Consider the following 23,511-nt stretch of genomic DNA (forward strand, 5'->3'; position numbering starts at 1 on the left):
CCTTTTTTTTCGGGAAGCTTCTTTTTTGTGTTTGAGGACATCTGCTAGGTGTTTTGATGGGTGAACAAAAACGCCAGCAGTGGTGCGGGTCTGCGACTGTTGAGGGGCAGGGTAAGGGACTGCCCGCGCGCGTCTGTGGGAGAGTTTAGCGAGCTCCGAGGGCGGGAGGCGCGGAGTCCTGGGGCGTTCAGGTGGGCGAGACGGGAATTGGGCGAGCGCGGGGGCGACCTGGGCCGAGCGCGGGGCCGGGCGCGGGGGTGGGCGCTGAGTGCTGAGCGCTGAGCGGCGGAGGTTCCGGGGCTGGGGGATTGCGGGCAGTTCCGAAATGCACCGAGAGGTGCCAGGTGTTCGGCCGTCCAGGCTGTTTAAGGGTCCAGTTTCTTCTTTTTAAAGGTAACCTTTTAAGGCGCTTGCTAAACGCGTGCCGTCTGTACTGTGTTTTATTCATTCGTTCATTTGCTCAAATTGATGATTTGCTAATAGTTACTGAATGCGTCACCCATCACTTCAGCCTTCGTGAAGTTTACACTTTAAAGTGGCTAACAGGTAACAGACAGGTATACCATAGTGGAATGTGCAATAAAGTCGTGAAAAGGAGGAGGTGAGAGGGTTCCAGGGGCCTGGTCAGATAGGGTGGTCTGGAAAGGCTTAGAAAAATGGAGAGTTAAGCAGAGACTGAGGGATGAGAAGGAACTAGGGGAGAGCTTTCCAAAGAACCTGAGGCCCCAAAGCACTTGTGTGTTCAAGAAGTTGAAAGCAGGTTAGTCTGGCTGGAGCATTCTCCGTGGGGCGGGGGGGGCCGAATGGTTTCGAAGAAACTGAGGAAGTGGAAGTAGGCGGGAGAGAGAGTAGCCATTGCCTCGCAGGAACTTTTGTAAATTTTGTTCTAAGGGCAATGGAAAAAAAAACAAAAAACAAAAAAAAAACAAAAAAACGCCAGCAGGGCCCACACAGGGTAACCAGAGACCTTCTCTATGAGAAGCTAAGACTGCACAGGGCTCCCCGCCAAGGACACGGGGAAGCAGGTGTGGCCCAGCCCTCCTCAGAGTCGCACACCAGGTGGGCACAGCCAGAGCCTTGAACCTGGTACAAGGAGACCCCGAATGACAATGCCCCAGGCAGCCAGCAAAGGCAAAGCAAGTCCTCTCTGCAGGAAAACAGGTTCATCCTAGGCCTGACGTGATTCCTATAAATAATTCTCCAAGTATGATGATCAACACACAGCCAAAGATAAGCCAGGCGCACAAGGAAACAAGACACTATGAGTGAGAACCAGCAGAAACAAAAACCAATCTACCTAATGGCACTGTGGTAACCTAAATGGGAGGGAAATCCAAAAGGGAGGGGATATCTGTATGTGTACGGCTGATTCATTCTGTTGTGCAGTGGAAGCTAACACAACATTGTAAAGCAACCATTTTCCAATAAAAATTTTTTTAAAAAAAGAAGAAAAAAGAACCCAAAATTTGAGATGCTCAGAAGCACTGGAGGTTTCAAAATGTTACAAAACCCTCAAAATGTATATTGAGAGAGAGCTTCAGAAGTATCCACTCTGAATAACATGAGAGAAAAAAATCAAAATAGAAACAAAATGACAGTTAAAACAAATATATTCAGAGGCATTTTCTCAATTTACAAAATTGAATAGACATAATACACAGTCTTTGAGCTGTAAACGAAGTGGAGATGTTTACAGGATACACTGTTTAAAGAGAAAGGCAAGGTGAAGGAAAGTGTACAGAGTAGCCATCCACTGGTGTGTAATATACTATGTTAAAACAGAAACAAAAACCTGGGCTGGGGGAAAGAGAAGTGGGAGTTAGTGTTTAACGGGGACAGTTTCAGGTGAGGAAGATGAAAAAGTTCTGGAGATGGATGGCAGTGATGGCGGCACAGTAATGTGATGTACTTAATGCCACAGAATTATACACTGAAAAACGGTTAAGATGGTACATTTGGTTATACATATTTTGCCACACACACACACACAAAACGACCCCAACAATTTGTAATGCACCTTTACGTCAACATAAAAGTAGAGAAAGGTATAAAATACACATCAGACTTTCAAATGGATTCCCTTGGTTTGGGGGAATAGGGAAGACCTAGAGGTAAGCAAAAGAACCCCCAAATGCCTCAAAACCCAGTACTGTCTTAAAACAAATTCTGCACAATAAAAACAGCATGCACGTGAATCGACATGGGAGAGGATCACCACCAGTACAGTAATGATGAATGATGGTTACCTTCAGGTGATTTTTTATTTTCTTCTTTATGCTTTTCTTCCTGAATATTTTTTAATGAACAAAATAAAAGCCCCACAATAAAACTGCAGCAGACTGCTAGTTGTTTCCCCATATTCATCTTTCCCTTTTCCCTCAGAAAGAAGACTCCTAAATTTTAACTGGACCCCTTGGCTACCTGGAATAAAGACTACAAAATCCAGCCTTACAGCCAGGTGTGGACACATGGTGAAGTTCTGGCCAATAAAATGTAAAAACACTGTGTTTACTGGACTTTGGGGAAGTGTCTTAAAGAGAAAGAGCATCCCTCCTTTATTTCTTCTTCCCTCCTGGAAGGTGGACGTGATGGTCTTATCCTCAGCACCCATATTAGGCCATGAGGATAAAGGGCAAAACCTAGCAATGGTGGGACAATGAGCAGGAAGGAATCTGGGATGCAGAAGACTGCAGAATCCTGGTCTGCCGAGGTCCAGAACAGTACATGAGAGAGAGGGCAACTTCTATTGTGTTAATTCGGGTCTCTCAGATACATGCAGCTCTATAATTATTAAATGAGACAAGTACTTATTGATTGCAGGTGTGAAAAGCAATACAGTTGACCCTTGAACAACAAAGGTTTGAAGTGCGTGGGTCCACTTATACGAATCTTTTTCAACAGTAAATACTACGGTACTACACGATCTATGGATGGTTGAATCCGTGGATGTGGAACCAGATATGGAGGAATCGCTAGTACAGAGGGCTAACTGTAAGTGATACATAGAGACACAGGGTCGCCCCCCGCATCCCCATGTTGTTAAAGGATCAACTGTATAGCAGAGAGGTTAAGTGCTCAGCCTCTAAGTTGCAATATCTGGATCTGAGGCCCAGCTCTCCTACTTCCCGACTGGGTGACCTTAGGCAAGACTCTTAACCTCTCTAGGCCTCCATTGCCTCAACAGTTAAAATAGGGATAACAGGGCTTCCCTGGTGGCACAGTGGTTGAGAGTCCGCTTGCCAATGCAGGGGACACGGGTTCAAACCCTGGTCCAGGAAGATCCCACATGCCGCGGAGCAACTAAGCCCATGTGCCCTAACTACTGAGCCCGCGCTCTAGAGCCTGTGAGCCACAACTACTGAGCCCATGTGCCACAACTACTGAAGCCCGTGCGCCTGGAGCCTGCACTACGCAACAAGAGAAACCACCACCATGAGAAGCCCACGCACCTCAATGAAGAGTAGTCCCCGCTCGCTGCAACTAGAGAAAGCCACACACAGCAACAAAGAACCGAAGCAGCCAAAAATAAATAAATGAAAAAAAAAATAGGGATAACAACACTTCTTACCTCGTAGGGCTGTCTACAAGCATTAAATGCACTGATATATGTACATACACACACGATATAATACATCATCTAGAATGGAGCCTGGTACATACAGTAAGTGTTTTAGAAGTGTTAGCTATTATTGTTATTTTCATCATAGGAAAAAGGCATACCAAAAACTTCAGAATGGAAAAATACTACAAGAGAATTCTAGTGTGAGTGGGTACCTCCCTGCTGGGCCCCAAACCACGCCAAAGGGCAGCACCAGGCACAGGGACTTGCCTCTGCCTGTACAAGCCATGGAGCCCCGGGGTCCGGGGTCTCAGGGGCCATGGCCCAGCTGAGCTATCTGCTGCTTCCCACCACCCCAGGAGGTCCCTGATGCACACGGCTGGAGAAGGTCTGGAACTGGCGATTCCCGGGGACCCCTGCATTTCCAAGGGAGGCTCCCATTTTAGTAAATGTGCCAAGGGAGAGTGTGTGAGCAAGGACACCCACAGGCAGCTCTGCCCCGGCTTAGCGTGTGGCCTGCAGGGGGCCCACGCACTCCGGGCTCCGGGGTCTCCATGTGAGACGAGGCAGACTGGACTGGACTTTCTGTAGGATTCCAGATCCCAGTTCCCTGAAGAACACCTGCTCACCGTGGGCCCTCCATCCCCGCATCCCAGACCAGGAAGCCCTGCCCTAGGACACCAGGGCTGGCCCTCACCTAAAGCTTTTCAACTTCATATCCTCCCTCCCACCCCAAGTAGGCATTCTACATTCACGGGGAAACTTTAAGTGTATGAAAAGACATACGACAACCTTCCCTCCCACCCCGCCCCCCACTCCAGGTAACCACTGGTATAGCTGGAGGATGTGCTGAAAACCACGGGCTCTACCCTCTGCTCTCAAAAAAGGCCATTCTCACGCAACCTGCTTGACGCTTCAGAGAGTTCACAGGCCCCTGAAAACAAACCCTGAATCCCATCTAAGAACTCCAGATGGAGACGGTCTTCCAGCACCCACCGGGACTGATTCTTGGCGGTGCCTGGTCCTAAGGAAGGAAATCAGCCTGCACTGTGGCTGTATTAAAAATGTCTATCTGAAGGAAGCTCCCTTATGTACTGATGTGGAAAGATTTCTAACATATAGTGTTAATGAAAAAAGAATCAAGGTGTAGAACTGTGTAAAATAGGCTACCTCTTATGTAAAAATGAAGGGAAAGATAAAAATAATGTTTATTCCTAGCTGCTTGAAGCATGAAAAGAAGAAACGGATATATAAGAAAATTCTAAGTCCTTATTGGACACGGAGGCGGGGGGAGGGGAGGGAGTGGCATGGGGAAGAGAAAGGAGGGGCTCCACGGATGAAGAAACCCAGACAGATCGCCCTGCGCCCTCCCAGCAGCTCCCCAGGGCCCCACTCAGAGGCCAGGCTTCCAGAGGGCAGGCCCTGTGCTCCCGGTACCTGGGAACGGTCACATGCATCCATGTGTGAAAGGATCACCACCAGCCAGTCTCAAAGGCACAGCCTGTATGACTTCACTTACAGGAGGTACCCAGAGCAGTCAAATTCACAGAAACGGAATGTAGAATGGTGGTGGCCAGGGGCTGGGGGGAGGAGGGAGAATCGAGGAGTTAGTGTTTAATGGGTACAGAGTTTCAGTTTGGGGAAGATGAAGAAGTTCTGGAGACGGATGGTCTGATGGTTGCACAACGTCAGTATACTTAATGACACTGAGCGGCGCACTTAAAGATAGTTAAAATGCTAAATTTTATGTAATGCAGATGTTGTGGCTGAATTGTGTCCTGCCCTGCTCCAAATTCATGTGTTGCAGTTCTAACCCTCAGTATCTCAGTGACTGCATGTGCAGATAGGGCCTTCAAAGAGGTGACTAAGGCTAAGTGACGTCATTACTTAGGGTGGGCCCTAATCCAGTCTGACTGCTGCCCATAGAGGAAGGAGCGATTAGGACACAGACAACACAGAAGAAAGACCACGTGAAGACAGGAAGACGGCCAGCTACAAGCCAAGGAGAGAGGCCTCAGGGGAAACCAGACATCCTGACACCTTAACCTCAGACTTCCAGCCCCCAGAATTATGAGAAAGTAAAAAGGATCTCCAGCAGTATGGTAATGATGGTAATCCTCAGTGATTCTTTCCTTTCCTCTTTTTTAAAAAAATTTGTTTGTTTGTTTGGCTGCGCCACATGGCTTGCGGGATCTTAGTTCCCCGACTAGGGATCGAACCCGTGCCCCCTGCAGTTGAAGCATGGAGTCCTAACCACTGGACTGCCAGTCCCTTCCTCTTTATGCTTTTTATCCCTCCCTTCCTCTTTATGCTTTTCTTACTTGAACTTTTTTCAATGAACAAAACCAAAGCTATATCTGCTCACCTGAACAGCACGCCTTTGATGACCTGCCAGGCATTGGGTGCTGGCTGGGGTGGTGGGTTCTGGGGCTGGGTCTCCGCCGGCGGGTCCCTCCCGATGCTGCCATTGCTAGTCACCTGCAGGGACAGAGGCCAGGGTGAGGGGGGAGGATGCATCCGGAGGCGCCAAGGCTGTCGTAGGCACCACCAGGTGCTGAGGGCCAGTAAGGGCTGAGCACAGAGAGGGCTCCTGGCCCATCCTGGGGGTCAGGGAGGGGTCCTGGAGGAGGAGACATCACAGCTGAGCCCTAAATCGTAACCAGTTGGCTGGCGCAGAGGCGGCAATGAGGGAAGCAGCAGGTGCAGACAAGAAGGTGAGACAGTCTGACTCTGAGGATGGGCCAATGCTCCCTGGGGCTGGAGCCCAGGATGGATGCAAGGAGATGGCTACTGGGGACAAGGTAGAAGGGGTTAGGCGGCAGGTGTCAGATTCTGCAAGGCTTGGGTTTATTGAAAGGTCCTTCCGTGGGCAAACAATTCTTGACGCCTCCTCTGTGGCCAGCCCTGTGGGGGGCCCATCCCTCCAGGGGCTCTGGATCTAGCAGGTGAGACAGACACAGAAAAACACAATCAGAGCGTGAGCCACACTACCATGAGCCACACAGAGGTGTGTGAGATGTACACGGCACAGACCACGCCGTGAGGCCAGAACTAGGAATACCGCCATTTGGCAGCCGAGCAAACGGGGGCTCAGGGAGCCTCAGCCACTTGTCTGGGTCACTCAGGAAGGATGATGGCAGCACGATGACAGGAGTGTGGGCGGGCCAGGGAGCCAGGCAGGGCTTCCCAAAGGAACAATCTTCGTTCAGAAACAGAAGCTCAGAAGTGGAGAATTTCAGGATGTCAGCTTGGAAGGGCCCGAGACGGGGAAGTTCTTCCTGCCCCTCTCTTTGCACCTGCTGGCTCCCCTGTCTTGCCCACTTCCCTCCCGCCAGCTGTCCCCTCACCCTCCAGCTTTTAAGAGACAGACCCAGGGTTTCCCTGGTGGCACAGTGGTTGAGAGTCCGCCTGCCGATGCAGGGGACACGGGTTCGTGCGCCGGTTCGGGAAGATCCCACATGCCGCGGAGCGGCTGGGCCCGTGAGCCATGGCCGCTGAGCCTGCACATCCGGAGCCTGTGCTCCGCAACGGGAGAGGCCACAACAGAGAGAGGCCCGCGTACCGCAAAAAAAAAAAAAAAAAGACAGGACCAGGACTGTCATGATGGCTGTTAGGTGGGAACATTGCCCAGTCCAGGGCTGGCAGAGAGCAGGGGCTCAATAAACACCCGGGGAATCAACAAATGTTCCCTGAAGGGCTTGCCTCCCTCAAGGACTTGCCCTGAACACTCAGGCCACCAATCCACCCATTCCTGGGCCTCCCCAGTCCCCCGACTCCTGCCCCAAGCCCGCTCCTCTGCAACGTCTTCTGTCGGCTTCAAATGCCCCCGAGAGTAGGGACAGAGGCTCCCAAAGCCAGATGACGCTGCCACAAAGCTGAGGCCAGCATTTGTTAAAGGCGTCACTTGTCACTTCCTGTCCCCTTCACCAGCAAGAGCTCTTCCCTTTCATCTCCCAAGTGCAGACGAGCACTGTGGTAAAAGGTGGGGCTCTGGGGTCTGACAGACCTGGGCTGTGGACCAGCCCCGTGGTCCCTGGCTGTGAGAGCTTGGGTGTGTCACTTCCCTCTCTGGCTCTTCACCTCTCTGACCCAAGGGCCAGGCTGTGATCATACTAGTACGTTTAGGGTAGAAAAGATTTCCTTTGTGTGTCGATAAAAGTAATTCCCGAGTACCTACTGTGCACCAGGCCCAGTGCCGGGCAGCAGGATCAGTGGTGGCCACCCAGCTCTGGGGTCTGCCCTCCCAGAGCTCAGGGTCTAGAAGGAAAGGCACCAGCAAAACAGTAAACGGGGTAATTAACAAAGGTAAACAGGAAAGTGTTCCAGGGGAAACAAGCAGAGGGGTGACGGGGCGGTTAGGGAGGCCTCCCGAGGAGCTGTCTTTGACATTTGGGTGAAGGGTGTCTAAGGGAGAGAAAAGGTGTGGGCAAAGGTTTGGCTGAGGGGCAGGCGAGGTCGAATAGGCACAGGTCCCCCTTGTTCAGGGCTGGCCTCGCTCCTGGGAGCACTGGGGGGGCCAAGCAAGCGTTTGCAGCAGGTCTGAGCTGATTCTGGATCAAGAAAAGGAAGCTTGAGGCCAGGCGAGGATTTGAACCCATGTCTGGCTGGCTCCCAGGTCTGTTCTCTTACCTGCAATGGTGGACAAGCTGGCTGGAAACCCTCCCAGGGAAATGCAAAGGAAACCAAATGCAAAGGTGCCACTTCACTAGGATGCCCGTAATCAAAAAGATGGACAATCACAAGTGCTGGCGAGGATGTGGAGAAACTGTAAGAGCTGTACACTGCTGGTAGGAGAAATGGAGCTGCTGCTTTGAAAAATACGCAGATATTTAAAAAGCTAAATGTGCCCCTGCCACCCGAACCAGTAATCCCCCTCCGAGGTCTCTGCCTCCGAGAAACAAGAACTCTGCGTCCACACAAAAGCTTATACGCAAATGTTCATAGCAGTGTCACTTGTAAAGCCAGAAACAACACAAAAGTCTTTCGATGAATGACCGGTGATGGATCTGCACAATGGAATACTACTGCGCAATAAAAAGGGACACTGCTGGGGGCAGAGAAAGTGCAAAAGGGAACAAGGGAGTACTTTGCAGGGATGGGAGTGTTCTCAGACCACACGGTGGTGGTGACTGTACTGCACAACTGCATAAATGTACTGAAAGCCACTGAACTCTACACTGACAACAGGTGAATGTTACGGTATCTAAATTACACTTCAATAAAAAGGTAACCCTCCTGTGGCTCCACTTCCCTCAGAGTACAGGCAAAGTTGTCACCATGGCCCCTGAGGCCTGGCAGGATCCTCTGTGCCCATCTGCTCTCACCCCTCTCCCCTCAGTCACCAGTTCCAGCCACATCGGCCTCCCTGCCACTCCCTCATCACACCTGTTCCACCTCAGGGCCTTTGCACCGGCTGTTCTCTTTACCTGAAAGGCTTTCCCCCACCATATGGGTGACTCCCTCCCTCATCTCCTTTAGGTCTTTGTTCAAATGTCGCCTCCTCGGAAAGCCCTTCCCAGACCACTGTATTTAAATGGCGACCTCCTACCCACCCCTCACTGCCTATGCGCCCCCCCAGCTTTGGTTCTGCCCGTGGCACTTAGCACCATCCGAACCGCTGTGTATTTTTCTTATTTACCTTGTTCACTGTCCCTGTCCCCAACCCCACCCCCCTCCCCACTCCCAGCCCTCAACAAATACACGGGCTCCAAGAGGGCAGGGCCTCTGTTTGGATCATAGCCGTGTCCCAGCATTAGCATGGGAACTAGCATGTAGTGGGGACTCAACCCACGTTAGCTGAAGCAATGATTACCAGAGCTGTGGGCCTGGTGTCTGAGTCCCCACCTGAAGGAGGAGCAGGCTGGCTGGGGCAGGAGATTGCTGAGGGTCTGCGCATGAGCCAGGAGAGGGCAGCGGTGGCTGCGGACACAGCAGTGACTAAGACGTCGTGCCTGCTCTTGCACCCATGAGCCCACTCTCACACACAATCCCCGGAACACCCACTAAGGGGCCCAGGAAGCAGCTGAGGCCATGAGACTGGGCCGGGGCTGGGAGGAAGTCAGGGCATCCTCCCTGACTGCCTGGATCCACCATGGGAATTCCACCTCAGCCCAGCCTCTGCCTCAAGACCCACGCATTCCACTAACGCTGAGGGCTTGCTCTGTGCCTGGTCCTGAGCTGGGAAGTGCTGGGCACACAGTGGTGACCAAGACAGTTCCTGCTCTGCCCTCCAGGGGCTCCCAGCCCACTGGAGGAGACAGACAGTGACAACCCAGAGCGGGCAGGGCTGGGACAGAGGAGCCCAGGGACTGCTGGAGCCCTGACCCAGCCTGAGAGGGTCAGAGAGGCTTCCTAGGGGAGAGAGCCCCTGAGATGCACAGGACTAATAAGGATCAGGCAGGTAAAGAGAAACATGTGCAAAGGCTACGAGGTGGAGAGAGAGCGCGAGGCACACTCCTGGAAATAAAAGAGCTTCACAGTGGCTGATGCTCCTCTTGTCCAGTGACTCAAGCACGGACAATTCTGCCCCCCAGGGGACATTTAGCAACGCAACATCTGGAGACATTTTTAGTTGTCACAACTGGGGAAGGATGTGTGTGCTTCTGATATCTAGCATGGCCAGGGATGCTGCTAAACATCCTACAATGCACAGGACGGCCTCCTACCACGAAGAATTATCCAACCCCAAATGTCAATAGTGCTGAGGTTGAGAAATCCTAGCCTAGTCTGAGGAAAAAGCGCAGATCATGCAAAGCCTTGATCTACCAAAGAATCTGTACTTAATCCTGAAAGCAAAGGAATAAGTCTCGAAAGATTTTAAGCAGAAGTGGGACAAGAAGAGTTCTTGGCGGGGAGGGGTCCTCTGTAAGCTTAGGGTAATCAGGGCACCCTGAGCCCTTGTCTCTCTGATCATCCCCCCCACAATAATCAACAGAAACGCAGAGGGGGAAAGACCTTCTTTCAGCGAGACTGGGAAGCCCCTAAAGATAGAGACAAACATTTCCTAGGGCTGCCCCCAGGGCCAGGCCCTGGTTGAAGATGCTGAAAAGATCCAGACCAGGGATGCTGGCTCTGTCACACAAATTTCACCCTAGTGTCCTCCCCAGGCGATATTATTTGCTCCTCCTCTGGGCTCCCTCAGTTTCTGACACGGACTTTTTGTCACCATCCTTGTCATCCAGGATTATAATTCTTTGTTTACACACCAGTCTTCTCTCTCAGTCCACTGATGCAGGGACATGGCTGGAGCCATCTTCAGGGCCCATCACAGGGCTGGCCCTCCTGTCCAATCCCTCCATTTACCACTGGAGAAATGAAGGGGGAAAGGAACTTGCCAAGGTCACAGAGTGTCAGCTTCAGCTTCGTCTTCCCCTCCCAACCTGCACTCTTCTCCCCTGTGCTGCCTCCCACGTGTCAGTGACATCCCAGTGGGTGGGTCGACAGCACCTCGCTGTCACTCCATCGCTTCCATAAACGTCTGAAGGGCGGCTGCCTGAACTAGTCTGTTCTGCAGCCTCAGTTTAGTTCAAGTGGCAATGGGTCAGAAGTCATCAGTACCAGGACGAATTCCCGCATAGGACTAGTTTATGCTGAAAATAAGCCCATCCCCGTCCCGACCACCTTGCTTCAGCAATGGCTGGTAAGTTCTACAGGGAATGGATCCCAGATCTAACCTGGGTGACCTTCTGTAGGCGCCTTTGTCTGTTCCTTGGATTCCTGACTATAAAATGGGTCTGTCAGCCCCCACAGCGCGTGCCCTTATCCACGATGGTTACCTGACTTCCCCAGAGTTAGACAACTCCCAATCAATCAATCATTGCCCACACCCAGAGCACCCCGTGAACGTCAGACCATTCTAGGAACTGTCCTGGAGCCTGGAATCACGGAGTCGAGAACCCAGGGCGCTTGGGTACAAGTCTGCGCCCCTCCGCGCCACTGTGTCCTCAGCTCGAGCAACAAGCCTGGTGGCCGCCCGGCGCGAGCATGCAGGGGACCCGGCGCGCAACAGGGCCCCGCTCCCTGCACTGTCCAGCCTCCCGGGCTGCCCGGCCCCACCTGGGCCCGGTATTCAAGGTCCCTATGGGCAAGGAGCCCCCAGTGCACAGGATTCTGTGAAGAGAGGCAGGACACGCCCCGTGGGAGGCCCCCCGGGTGGGGAAGAGCCCCTCAGGCCCCTCTCGGCCTCCGTACCTGACCGGAGCTGCCTCCCCCGGCCGCCACTACAGCGCTGCCGGCCCCGTCCGCCTCCTGCGCGGCCGCCATCTTCCCGCTCCGGGTCCCCGCCCCCGCCGCCAGCCCCGCCCCGTCCCCGACGGCTCCAGCGCGATCGCGCGAGATTTCACGCTTTGCCCGACCTGCCGGCCACCGTAACCCGCAAGAGCGCCTCAGCCGCGCCTCTCCGGAGCCGCTGAAGTCTATGAAAGGACCAAGCAGGCCACCGTACTCTCCGTCCCGTCGCAGTCCGTTTGTTTTCGCCTAGTAGATACACTGCATGCCCCGAACTCCCAGGGCTTTCTTGGCCAACATGTACGCTTCCCACAGCCTCCGTTCTTTCTGCCCCCACGAATAACCCGCTTCTTCCAGTTATACGAGCCTCCTGGGTCATCCTGTCCACTTTGCCCCGCCTATTCTTTAAGTTCCAAGTTTCTTGAGCTTTCCCGGCCACCGTAACACTTCGAGACGCTCCACTTGAACCCCGCCCCTCCTGCGTTAAAGGAATCTTCCTGGCCTCCGCACCCAAGACTCGGAGGGCAGGATCTTTGGCCGGTGGCCTCGCTTTCAGACCCCTCTTCCTAACGCAGCCCTTTCCTCCGACAAGTCTCCCTAGGTTATAGTTCTGTGCATTTAGTTACTATTTCAGTGCTCTCACGCCACCACACTTCCAAATCGGACCTTGTCAGCCCCTCCCTAAGCTTTCGGGCCGCCTAGTTTAATGCGCAAGCGCGTTCCCTTAGAGGTCCGCTTTCTAGTAAACCTCGCAGCTATGGCCTCGGCTTCAAGGGCTCTAAGAACTCCGTACTTTTTCATTAGCTATCTTCCTACAGCTCCGGGCTTGGACACGTGTTGAAAGACCCTTGGCCCGGAAAAGGAATTATAGAGTCCCAGAGAGGACAGAAGACTCAGCGGCTTTTAAACCTTCACCAATGAATTTGGGTGGAAGTCTGACCTGGGTTCGGACCCTGGTTGTGCTACTGACCGACTAAATGATCCCGGACAAGTGACCTATCTCTTTGGGCCTCATTTTCGTCCTCTTTTATAAGCTAGGTATTATAATCGTACCCGCTCTTCCTCTCCGCCTTTGCCCCGCCGGGTTATTGGGAAGACCCAGTGAAATCAAGAATATAAAACACCTGGCCCGGGTCCTCAATGTGAGGCTAAGTGATCAGTATCACGCACTGTTATTATGAACTTTACATATTATCTGAAAAGGAGAGCAGGCTTTGCATAGAGATATTTTAATTATTTATTTATCATTTTACTGTCTATTGATAATCCTCCACTTTCCTCGCGGTCTCAGCTCAATAGTATTATGCCTCCTCCCTGGCCCCCAGACTGGGCGGGGCACCGCCTCCCGATCCTCCTAGATCCCTGGACTCCCCACGCCCTCCCTGCCCACTTTGTGTCATCACTGACAGAGATGGATGTGTCTCCAGCCCTGTCCCAGGGCGTGATTGCCGAGTGAAAGGATGAAACGTTGAGTGGGGAAGATGAATGAATTACCTCTGTGAACCAACACAAGGACAAGAAGAAACCTTGGAAAACTTCTTGGGTCTACACTGGTGGCGCAGTGGTTAAGAATCCACCTGCCCATGCAGGGGACACAGGTTCGAGTCCTGGTCTAGGAAGATCCCAAGTGCTGCGAAGCAGCTAAGCCCGCGTGCCGCAACTACTGAGCCTGTACTCTAGAACCCGCGAACTACAACTCCTGAAACCTGCGCACCTAGAGCCGGTGCTCTGCAGCAAAAGAAGCCACCACAGTGAGAAGCCCGCGCACCACAACGAAGAAAGCCCTCGCACAGCAACGAAGACCCAACGCAGCCTGATTAGTGAATTAATTAATTTTTTTAAAAAAAGAAAACTTCTTGCCCGGTCCCCTTCTCTTACAGACAACAATGATAGTAATAACGATTCTGTGAAATTGTAGACCCAGTCTTCAAGTCTAGGGATGAAATGAACATACTGATGAAGTCCCCCAGAAGATGGGCAGATTGAGATTTTTGTGGGCTTCTTTTTTTAAAGTACAAAATTACATGTACACATATAAATAGAGAACCACAGAAAGCCCGGGCAGGTGAGGGGCTTTGAAGCTTCATCTTCTCCGGTTTCATTGTTACCCCATCTCTGCTCTCAGCTCTAGGTCCCCCAACGTCCTCTCTCATACACCGCAGAGTCCTGATCTGTTGGAACACTAGAGGCTCTTAGCTAGACTGTGACCTCAGACGGGGCCCTTGTAAAGCCCTCCCCCATGTCTGCTGAGTGACCAAGTAAATTCTTCCATTCCTACTAACTTAAGTGAATCACAGGCCAGACACACACTGCGCTCCACTAGGGGACGCCCAACACCAACCAGAGGCTGGGATTTCAGGTTCTAAGGGGGCTGGGGACCTGAACTTCTGGGTCCTGAGGAGAATGGATTGGAGGTCCTGAGTTCTGGGGGAGGAGGAGTCTTGGGGCCTGGACTCCTGGGGTCCTGAAGGGAGTGGGACTGGGGTGGGAGCCTGAGAAAGGAAGGCGGAGTCTGGGAGGTACACCAGGATTGGTTGGAAGCAGAACTGGCCTGGGCAGTGGTTTGATTTGGCTTGAGTCTGTGGGAAACAAGGGACAGAGCAGGGATTGTTCCTCCAGGGTTCCCCCCTCCCCATCACCCATTGCGCTTGGCAGCCTCAGCTCTTCCCAGGCCCTGGGGACTTGGGGGCATTTCTCACAACCCTTCCCCAAGGCCCCTGTTTTCTGCTAGATTCACAGCTGCCCAGCCCCAGGACCTGGGAGAACTGCCCCAAGAGTACTGAAAAGGCTGGCTGGAAGTTAATGCCAAGTCTATTAGGAGAATACAGGCCCTGCATCTTCAGAGGCCAATAGCGCCACCCATAGAACTTGGCTGCCCAGGACCACTCTCTACTCCCTCCAGATGCAGGAGTCCAGGCTCTTAGTCCCTCTACCCATGTGCCCCAGCACTGTCCTCTCTCAGACTGCAGGGCCTCTGCTCTTATGTTACACCCTGTGCTTTTGGCCTGTAATCCCCCACTGCCCATATACCCTCTTCCATCCGCTCAGACCTGGGAACCAAGTGAGTTCTCCCCTCCCCCTATTTTCCATCAACAATAGTCCTTACCACACTGCATTGTGACGCATGCCCTGTGACCAGCCCAGCTGGGTCCTCTAGAGGGCTCTCCCCGTGCCCCAACCCAAGGTGGCTGCCCCCAGACCTTGAACTCCTCACTTCCTCTCCTTTTCTTCATTGCCCGCGTTGCTGTCTGAAGTTATCTTATCCATGGGTCCTCTTGTTCATCCTCTGCCTTCCACCCCCTCAGCCTCTCTATTTGTGGCTCAGGATGGACCAGAGCTCCTGGCCCTGAGTAGGAGCTCAGTAAGTATTATTACTATTGCTAATGAGAACAGCTAAAAAGCATACCACAAAACGGTAATCAATAAAACCATGTGACAGACTTCCCTGGTGGCGCAGTGGTTGGGAATCCGCCTGCCAATGCAGGGGACACGGGTTCAAGCCCTGGTCCAGGAAGATCCCACATGCTGCGGAGCAGCTAAGCCCATGCGCCACACCTGCTGAGCCTGCACTCTAGAGCCCACAAGCCACAACTACTGAGCCTGCATGCCACAACTACTGAAGCCCACACACCTAGAGCCTGTGCTCCGCAGTGAAGAGTAGCCCCCGCTCACCACAACTAGAGAAAGCCCGCGCACAACGAAGACCCAGCGCAGGCAAAAATAAATTAAACAAACAAACAAACAAAAAACGTGTGAAACTGGGTCAGGACCCAATCAGTACATTTTTGCGGGGGCCACGTGAGGGCAGGTCTTTTCCCTGCTGTGTCTCCAGCACCTGGTTGTGTCTCAATAAATACATGTGGGACAAATGTATAGGAAGTGGCACAGAGCACAGCGTCTACAGTTCTGTCCTCTCGGGTCCCAGCCCACCTGGGCACTGCCTTGCCACGCTCAGCAATGACTCATGGGCACTGCTCTCCCCTCTGCCACAGGGCCCCTGGACACCTCACTGCGATGGCATATTCAAAGTGTCAGCCCAGAACCCGGACATGGCCAGAGTCCACTGCAGATTAGCTATGTCCATTTATCATTTTACAAATGAGAAAGCCAGGAGTTCCCTGGCGGTCCAGTGGTTAAGACTCTGTGCTTCCACTGCAGGGGGCACGGGTTCGATCCTTGGTCAGGGAACTAAGATCCTGCACGCATGCCACATAGTGTGGCCAAAAAAAAAAAAAAAGAAGAAGAGAAAGCCAGACCTTGGTGAAAGTCAGTCTCCAATTATTGTTGTTATGATTATTCATTATTATTATTCACCTCTTTATTCCCATTGACCAGGTTAGGGCGATATACATAGAATAGACGCTCAATAAATGTTGGCTGGACAGCGTCAGATCCTCCATCTTGGCCCTTGAGGTCTCAGAAAAGCAACCATATCCAAAAGAATAAACTTGGCTTTTTTTTTTTAATTTTTATTGATAAGAAGTCAGGCTAGAGTTGGGAGCAGGATGCTGAGAGTTGCTAGGAAGTGGGGGTGGGGTATAGATCAGGGGACCCAAGGGGTTGCTGGGTTCTGGACATCCCCCAAGATTGGGGGCCCAGCTGTTAATGTTCTCCCTTCAGCAGAGAAATGACCTGGTCAGTAAAAATCCCTGCATAGGTGGTCATAGCTGCCGTGCTTTTGCTGTATATGTCCCTGGGGAGAAAGGACAGAAGGGCTGAGGAGGAGGGGCTGGGGGCTGGGACTCCTGGGTCTGAGGGAGGAGGCGCTGGGGCCCAGAATCATGTGCCCTGTGGGAAAACGTGGCTAGAACCCAAACTCCTGGATCCCTAAGTAGGACAGGGCTGGCATCTCAGTATCCCGGGTTCTACTGGGACTGGGGGCTGGGAGCTGAGATCCCTGGGCCTTGAGATACCAGGTCCAGGTTTGAACCTGGACTCCTGAGTCTGAGGGAGAAGGGGCTGGGGGCTGGGAGTCCCTGTTCCTGGGGTGGGGGTGGGAGGCGGGTGATACCTGATTTTCTCATCCATGGCGGGCAAGTATGTCTTCATGTACAGCTTCTCGGCAGCTGCCTTGGCTACAACCCAATAATCTAAGAGTGATTCCTGCACCTTGGTGAGCAGGGCAGGGCTGGCAGTCTCTTCTTGCTGGGGCACAGGGTCGCCCTGGACCTCTGCAGGAGGAGAGTGAGTTAGGGGAGCTGCGGGGCCTGCAGCAGGGAGAGAATGAGGCGGGGAAGGAGAGGAATGGGCAGGGGCAGGGCCAGGCAAGAATTGGGCTGGGAAGAGGCTTGGGGCTCATCCCCCTCCTCATAGCCCCTCCTCTCCTACGGACCACACTCACCGAATCCCAACACCAGGAGGATGAGAAACAGAGCCAGGAAGTATCGGGTGCCCATGGTGTCAGGAGACCTGGAACGCTGAGGAGGGTGTGGGACAGGGCCACAGGAGGTGTCTAATCCTAGGGTCTGGGACCCCCTCTCCCCCTCCCCCCCACCTGAGTCAAACCCCTAATGGCTTGATTGGGCCTCACTTCCTAACATTCTATGATGCTACTCCCGATGGCCGATTGTACCATCTTAATTTTTTTTTTTTTTTTGGCAGCCCTGTGCTCTTACAGGATCTTAGTTCCCCGACCAGGAACTGAAACCCGGCCGCAGAAGTGAAAGCGCCGAGTCCTAACCACTGGACTGGCAGGGAATACTCTAAATTCCATGATTCTATCACTGGAATCTAATATCTTGACTCTTGCAGTTTCTGCTTTAACAATCTTGGCCACCTCCTGCTGTCCCCCGCCCGCCATGTCCCTCTCTTACCGGACTCTGGCAGGCTGTCCTCACCAGCTCCAAACAGGCAGAGAAGGGCTTTATAGCTCTTGAGGTCCACCCCTTCACAGCCACCACCCCGACCTCAACGCCTAGGCCAAAGTCCTGGCCAACAGAACTGCTGGGGGTGGGGGGGCGGGCTGTGGGCAGAGAGGGCAGTGACATCCCTGAGGTCAAGCCACAGGGAGCCTCCACTCTGAAGATTCACCGCTGAGAGAGACAGGCTGGGTGGGGAGTGTGGAGGTGATGGGGGCTCTGGGTGCCCGCCAGGCATGAGGCCTGGGGTCTCCATCCCGTGGGAGGTGAACGCAGCGCGCTGAAGGAGGGGCCGCTGGGGGTGCTTGTTGACCCTGCCTGGTCTCCAGCCTTCACCCTCCTGAGAAACTGAGAAGCCTGGAGTCTTCCAGGCCGCCCACAAGCCTGCAGTGGTGGGTCTCAGCACTGGGGGAGCAGGGTCATTCCCCCCACCCCGGCCCCCACTCCTTCCCCCACCCCCCACTCCTTCCCCCACCCCCACTGTCACTCCCCTGCCACGTGTCACTTCCTCTACTCCTCAACCTGGTGGGGGGGGGCGGATGGGGTGGGGTTATCTCTGGCAGCATCCAGGACTGGGACACAGGAGGGACAGGGACACAGAGGAGAACTTCTTTATTGCGGAGGCTGTGAGCACTTTAATCCCAGTAGCTGTCCCCGCAGAGCAGCTGGGGACACAGGTTGTAGGCCTTGTTCAGGAGGCTGTCCTTGGAGCTTTGGAGCCAGACCTGGGTGTGGGAACCCAGGCCCCTCAGGTGGTCATCATAGTAGGTCTGCACAAAGCCCTGGAAGGCCCTGGGGCCCCTGTGGACATCACAGTGGAGACCCCAGCTACCCCCCCCGAGACTTCTGCCCCGTTGACCCCTTCCTCCCTCTGACCCAGGAGTCCCTGCTCTCACCTCTTACCCTCTACCCCTCTGGGGCCCAGGGGTCACAGCCCAGCCCCCGCCCTGTCCTGCTCCCTGGGAACCCACGAGTTCCGGCCCTGCCCCTCTTCCCTCAGACTCAGGCCCCCAGCCCCGTTCTGCGCACGCGCACCAGAACCACTGCCAACTCTCTCTTGTCCTGGTCACCAGCGGCTCCATCCACTCCTTCACCTTGCCCGGAACCAGGCTCCAGCAACTACTGGCCGGCTCTGGCGGGGGACTCGAGGTTCCCCCAGGCCCTTCTTGCTGACATGCTAGATGGGATCAGAGGGCAACTTGGGATGGCTGGGACCCCAGAACCCTTCTATCTCCCTTTCCCTCCAAGCTCACCGTCACCGTGGCTCCTGGTGGCCCCTTGCCGGTCCTCTCATCGCCTTCTATGTCCCTCTGACCCCTCACCCCCCTTCAGCCAGCGGTCATCTCCTTTCACCCTCTGAGCCCGGGAGCCCCGTCACCCCTGCGTCTGCCTGGGGTTTCCTCCCGCGGTCTGTAACGCCGCCTCTCTGCCCCCTGCCCCGCTCCTGATGCCTCCCTCACTACCTGAACTTGCCGCCCCCTCTATTCTCCTGTGACTCCCACACGGTCTGAACAACCTCCGCAGGCAGTGAAGGATGCCCCCAGGGATGGAGGTTGGCAAGGCCATGTGTCGGGCTGGTGGGCCAGGGGTTCTGCCAGGAATCACACACACCTGTCTGTCCAGCACCCATGCACCTGGGCAAAGCCTCACCTACAGAGACCAGCCATCACACGGGTACACGTGTGTACAGAGGAACCCATGTGACGTGTGGTGTGCCCTTGGCCAATGAGTTAACCTCTTCAAGACTCAGTTTCCCCTTCTGTAGAATGGGATAATGACAGGTCCTAGCTTATAGGGTTATTGTGAGAGTTAGGGGTTAACATGTAGAAGGCACTTGGACCGGTTTCCTGCACATCGGATGCACTGCATATATATATATATATATACACAATTTAAATACATGTGCAGAACCCAGACATACTCACACACCAGTACAGACAGACACCCTTCCACATGCCCAGACTGTCAAATCTTTTGCATAAATACCCCCTAAAGACACACATGTGCACACAAGCATACAAATGCATGTTCACAGACTTACACGTTTACCATGACTGCATACTCGTCTGCTGACACACGCACAAATGCATATTCATGATCACTGTCATCTGTACCAACCCCGTGTACACTGTTCACACATGGCCGCCCCTGACACACACTCCCAGACACACACGCACAGCTGCACGCCTCACAGCCGGTCACACTCACACCCCATGCTGCATCGGGGTCCTCAGACCCGCCCACCCACTCCTCCTCACCCACGACACAGGCCAGGACCAGGACGCAGAAGCAGAGGGAGGACAGGGCCCGGGATCTGCATCCAGGGAACAACATTTCTGGGGGCCTCGGGCCCTCTGTGTTCAGCTCTCTGAGCTGGGGGAAGGGGAGGCTGCACTGAGCAGAGCCCTCCCCTGGCCACCTCCCCACGCCCCTTGGCAGGGACTTCAGAGAGAGAGGGACCCAGGTGACAGTGATGATCCAAGGCCACGCCCGCCCCTCCTGGCCTCCTTCCTTTCTCCTTCCTACCCTCCCACCACCCTAAACTGACAGGGGAAGATTAGCCTCCTGTGCTGAACTGGGTTCAAATTCTGGCTCCACCTCGTGTGACAGACCCTCTTTTGGGCCTCAGTTTCCTCCTCCGTAAAATGGGTCTACAACCCATACTTTAGGACATTAAATAAATGACGTGATAACAAGGGAAATTCTTCTTTTTTTTTTGGCTGTGTTGGGTCTTTGTTGCTGACGCAGGCTTTCTCTAGTTGTGGTGAGCGGGGGCTACTCTTCATTGTGGTGCGCGGGCTTCTCATTGTGGTCGCTTCTCTTGTTGCGGAGCACGGGCTCTAGGTGCACAAGTTTCAGTAGTTGTAGCACGCGGGCTCAGTAGTTGTGGCTCGTGGGGTCTAGAGCACAGGCTCAGTAGTTGTGGCACACGGGCTTAGTTGCTCCGCAGCATGTGGGATCTTCCCAGACCAGGGATTGAACCCATGTCCCCTGCATTGGCAGGCGGATTCTTAACCACTGTGCCACCAGGGAAGTCCCCAAGGGAAATTCTTAACGTGGAGTCTGGCAACACAGGTGCTCACAGATCAGACCTGTTTATTATTATTTCTTTTGTCTCTGAGATCCACTGGCCACTGGACTACAGGGCCAGACACACCTTCACTGCGTGACCAGGGCACATACATTCCCTTCTCTGGGCTCAGTGTTTTCATCTGTAAAATGGGGATGGTAGTAAGTGCCTGCCTCCCAGAGTCCACATGAAGGCTGGGTGAGGCCCTGTGAGGGAGAGCTTAGTGAGAGGTTGTCAGCATCAGGCTTGGGCCAAACACCAGACAGAAAGAAAATGAGCCTTTTTCTCCTGGAGGACCCAGCCATGAGCCAGGGTGCACAGTTTAGCCAGGGAACCATGGGCTGGATTCCTTGCTCTAAGGTTGCCAGATAAAATACAGGACGCCCTGTGACATTTGAATGTCAGATAAATAATGAACCTTTTTAAATTAATTGATTTATTTTTAAAAACTGGGGGGGGGGGGCATGCACAGCATGCAGCATCTTAGTTCCCCAACCAGGGATTGAACCCGGGCCCCCTGCAGTGGAAGCACAGAGTCCTAACCATTGGACCGCGAGGGAAGTCCCATGAATCTATTTTTAGTATAAGTATGTCCCATGCAATATTTGGGAGTTTTACTATTATTTATTTGTTGTGTATCTGAAATTCAAATCTAACTAGGCATCCTATATATTTTTTTCAATATTTATTTATTTATTTTTGGCTGCCTTGGGTCTTAGTTGCGGCACGTGGGATCTTTCATGGCGGCGCACGGGCTTAGTTGCCCTGCAGCACGTGGGATCTTAGTTCCCCGACCAGGGATCGAACCGCATCCTCTGCACTGGAAGGCGGATTTTTAACCACTAGACTACCAGGGAAGTCCCACGTCCCATATTTTTATGTGGTGAATCTGACAACCCCACTTTGGCCACAACCTGGATGATTGTACAGGACAAATGCAGAGGCTTCCAGAAGAATGCTGTCCATTCCAATGGCCCCAGCGTGGGCTCTAGCACACAGTAGTTGCTCTACGAATGTTCCCTGGAGTTCCTCACTGACACTAATCAGCAAAATAAAATCTCCTGGAGTTTCTGTTTGGGATGCTGAAAACATTCTGGAAATGGATAGTGGTAATGGTTGCACAAGATTGTGAATGTACTCAATGCCACTGAACCGAACACCTAAAAATGGTTAAAATGGTAAACTTGATGTTATGTATTTTACCATAATAACAAAAGAAAAAGGAAACACCCACTTTGCATGGTCTTAGGAGAAGCAGCATGGTGTTGGGTTCACAGTCTGGCTCCACCTCCTTCCTGCTGTGTGACCTGGTGTATGTTGCTTAATGTCTCTGGGCCTGTTTCTCCGTCCAGGAACCGGAGTCATGGACTACGTTCCTACACAGGAGAGTAAAGCAGGTCGTTTACCTAAAGTGCCTCGAGCAACAGGAGACAGGCAGCAAAGCCGTGCTGCAACGCCAGCTGCTATTTATTAAGCTTGTGCTTCCTGAGCGCTCACTACGCATCAGGTGCCACCGCAAGGCTTCAGCGCATTAACTCCCTGAATTAACGTCAGACCTTATAAAGTGGGCATCTTTTTCATTCCCATTTTACATATAAGGAAACTGAGGCTGTGGGGGTGGGGCTCCCCAGCCACCAAGTGGTGAATCTGAACCCAGCCCTTTCATACTTAGCTAGCCGTTTCTGGCTAGCTAAGCCAGGAACGACCTCTGCCCTCACCTCCCCACCCCAATTCTAGAGAGCAAGAAAGAGGTTGAAGCAGGGTCAGGGTTGGGTCGGCCCGGGGGAGGGGGGAAAAGGTCTCTGACCCTGCCCTGGCTCCAAGGTCAGCATGAGCTGTTTGCTGCTTGCAGTGTTTGCCCATCTGTTATCCAGGGCAGGAATGGGCTGAAGGTCGTTCAGGGTGGACCTCAGAGGCAGCCCAAAAACAACAGCAGTTGGGAGGTGGGGGCAGAGAGGTCACAAGGAGGGACTGGGGGTTGGGAGCGGTGGGCCTTGAGACCCCAGCATGTGTGTGTGGGGACAGGTAGCATCTCTGAGCCTGCACCTCTGTGTCCACAAGATCATCAGTCCCACCACCAGACTCCCAAATCACTCTCTCCACGCCGGGGTCCCTGCCTCAGTCTGGACCCCATCCCCTCTCCCCTGAATCCCTGCAGCCACCTCCCTTCCAGCATCCCTCACCACTCACCTCCCTGGCTGCTCTGGGTTGTGGCAGGGAAGTCGGGGGGTGGAAGAGAGGTTGCTATGTCCCCTCATTTATCTCTTCTTTCTGCCTTTGTCTGGAAGATCTCCATTCATTTTTTTAAAATTGAGATATTCAAAAAAAAACAAAAAACAACAACAAAAAATTGAGATGTCCACATACCATAATTGTCACCCTTTGAAGGTGTACAATTCAATGATTTTTGGTATATTTGCAAAGTTTGCAGCCATCACCACTATCTAATTCCACAACATTTCATCATCCCGAAAGGAAACCCCACACTCTTTAACCCTCACTCCCACCCCCTTCTCCCCAAGGCAGGGCAACCACTAATCTGCTTTCTGTCTCTATAGATTACCCAATTCTGGACATTACATATGAATGGAATCATATAACATGTGGTCTTGGGGCTTCCCTGGTGGTACAGTGGTTAAGAATCCACCTGCCAATGCAGGGGACATGGGTTCGAGCCCTGGCCCGGGAAGATCACACATGCCGCGGAGCAACTAAGCCCATGTGCCACAACTACTGAGCCCGCGTGCCACAATTACTGAAGCTTGCGCTCTTAGAGCCCGTGCTCCACAACAAGAGAA

General features: G+C 53.1%; 3 protein-coding genes across 3 annotated transcripts in view; all 3 read right to left on the bottom strand.

Moving 5' to 3' along the window:
- The window catches only part of CLPTM1 (CLPTM1 regulator of GABA type A receptor forward trafficking), a 29,407-nt gene extending 17,573 nt beyond the window's left edge, over positions 1-11,834 (bottom strand). Inside the window, exons 1-2 of the mRNA XM_060083783.1 lie at positions 11,750-11,834; positions 5,925-6,037 (exon numbers count right to left, since the gene is read on the bottom strand). Of these exons, the coding sequence (XP_059939766.1) occupies positions 5,925-6,037; positions 11,750-11,821 (185 nt within the window). The 5' untranslated portion in view covers positions 11,822-11,834. The remainder of the gene's footprint in view (positions 1-5,924; positions 6,038-11,749) is intronic.
- A 4,553-nt stretch (positions 11,835-16,387) lies between these two features.
- Positions 16,388-17,181, bottom strand: APOC2 (apolipoprotein C2). Its single transcript, XM_060085111.1, has 3 exons — positions 17,127-17,181; positions 16,797-16,956; positions 16,388-16,478 (listed from the first exon to the last, which is right to left on the bottom strand). The coding sequence occupies exons 1-3, from the start codon at positions 17,179-17,181 to the stop codon at positions 16,388-16,390; spliced, it is 306 nt and encodes a 101-aa protein (XP_059941094.1).
- A 1,097-nt stretch (positions 17,182-18,278) lies between these two features.
- On the bottom strand, positions 18,279-21,954 carry APOC4 (apolipoprotein C4). The gene is given in 5 exon segments (XM_060083108.1): positions 18,279-18,444; positions 18,679-18,820; positions 19,902-19,999; positions 20,001-20,181; positions 21,948-21,954. Coding segments are annotated over 5 exon segments (594 nt in total).
- Positions 21,955-23,511: the final 1,557 nt, after the last annotated feature.

The sequence above is a fragment of the Mesoplodon densirostris genome, chromosome 19 (genome assembly GCF_025265405.1).
Source record: "Mesoplodon densirostris isolate mMesDen1 chromosome 19, mMesDen1 primary haplotype, whole genome shotgun sequence".
NCBI lineage: Eukaryota > Metazoa > Chordata > Mammalia > Artiodactyla > Ziphiidae > Mesoplodon > Mesoplodon densirostris.

Excerpts from the sequence above, each read along its gene's own strand:
- APOC2 (XM_060085111.1), bottom strand. The coding sequence starts at position 17,181 with ATGGGCACCCGATACTTCCTGGCTCTGTTTCTCATCCTCCTGGTGTTG. Across the intron at positions 16,957-17,126 it reads CCTCCTGGTGTTGGGATTCG|AGGTCCAGGGCGACCCTGTG; the intron begins GTGAGTGTGGTC and ends CTCCTCCTGCAG. Across the intron at positions 16,479-16,796 it reads GCCATGGATGAGAAAATCAG|GGACATATACAGCAAAAGCA; the intron begins GTATCACCCGCC and ends CTTTCTCCCCAG.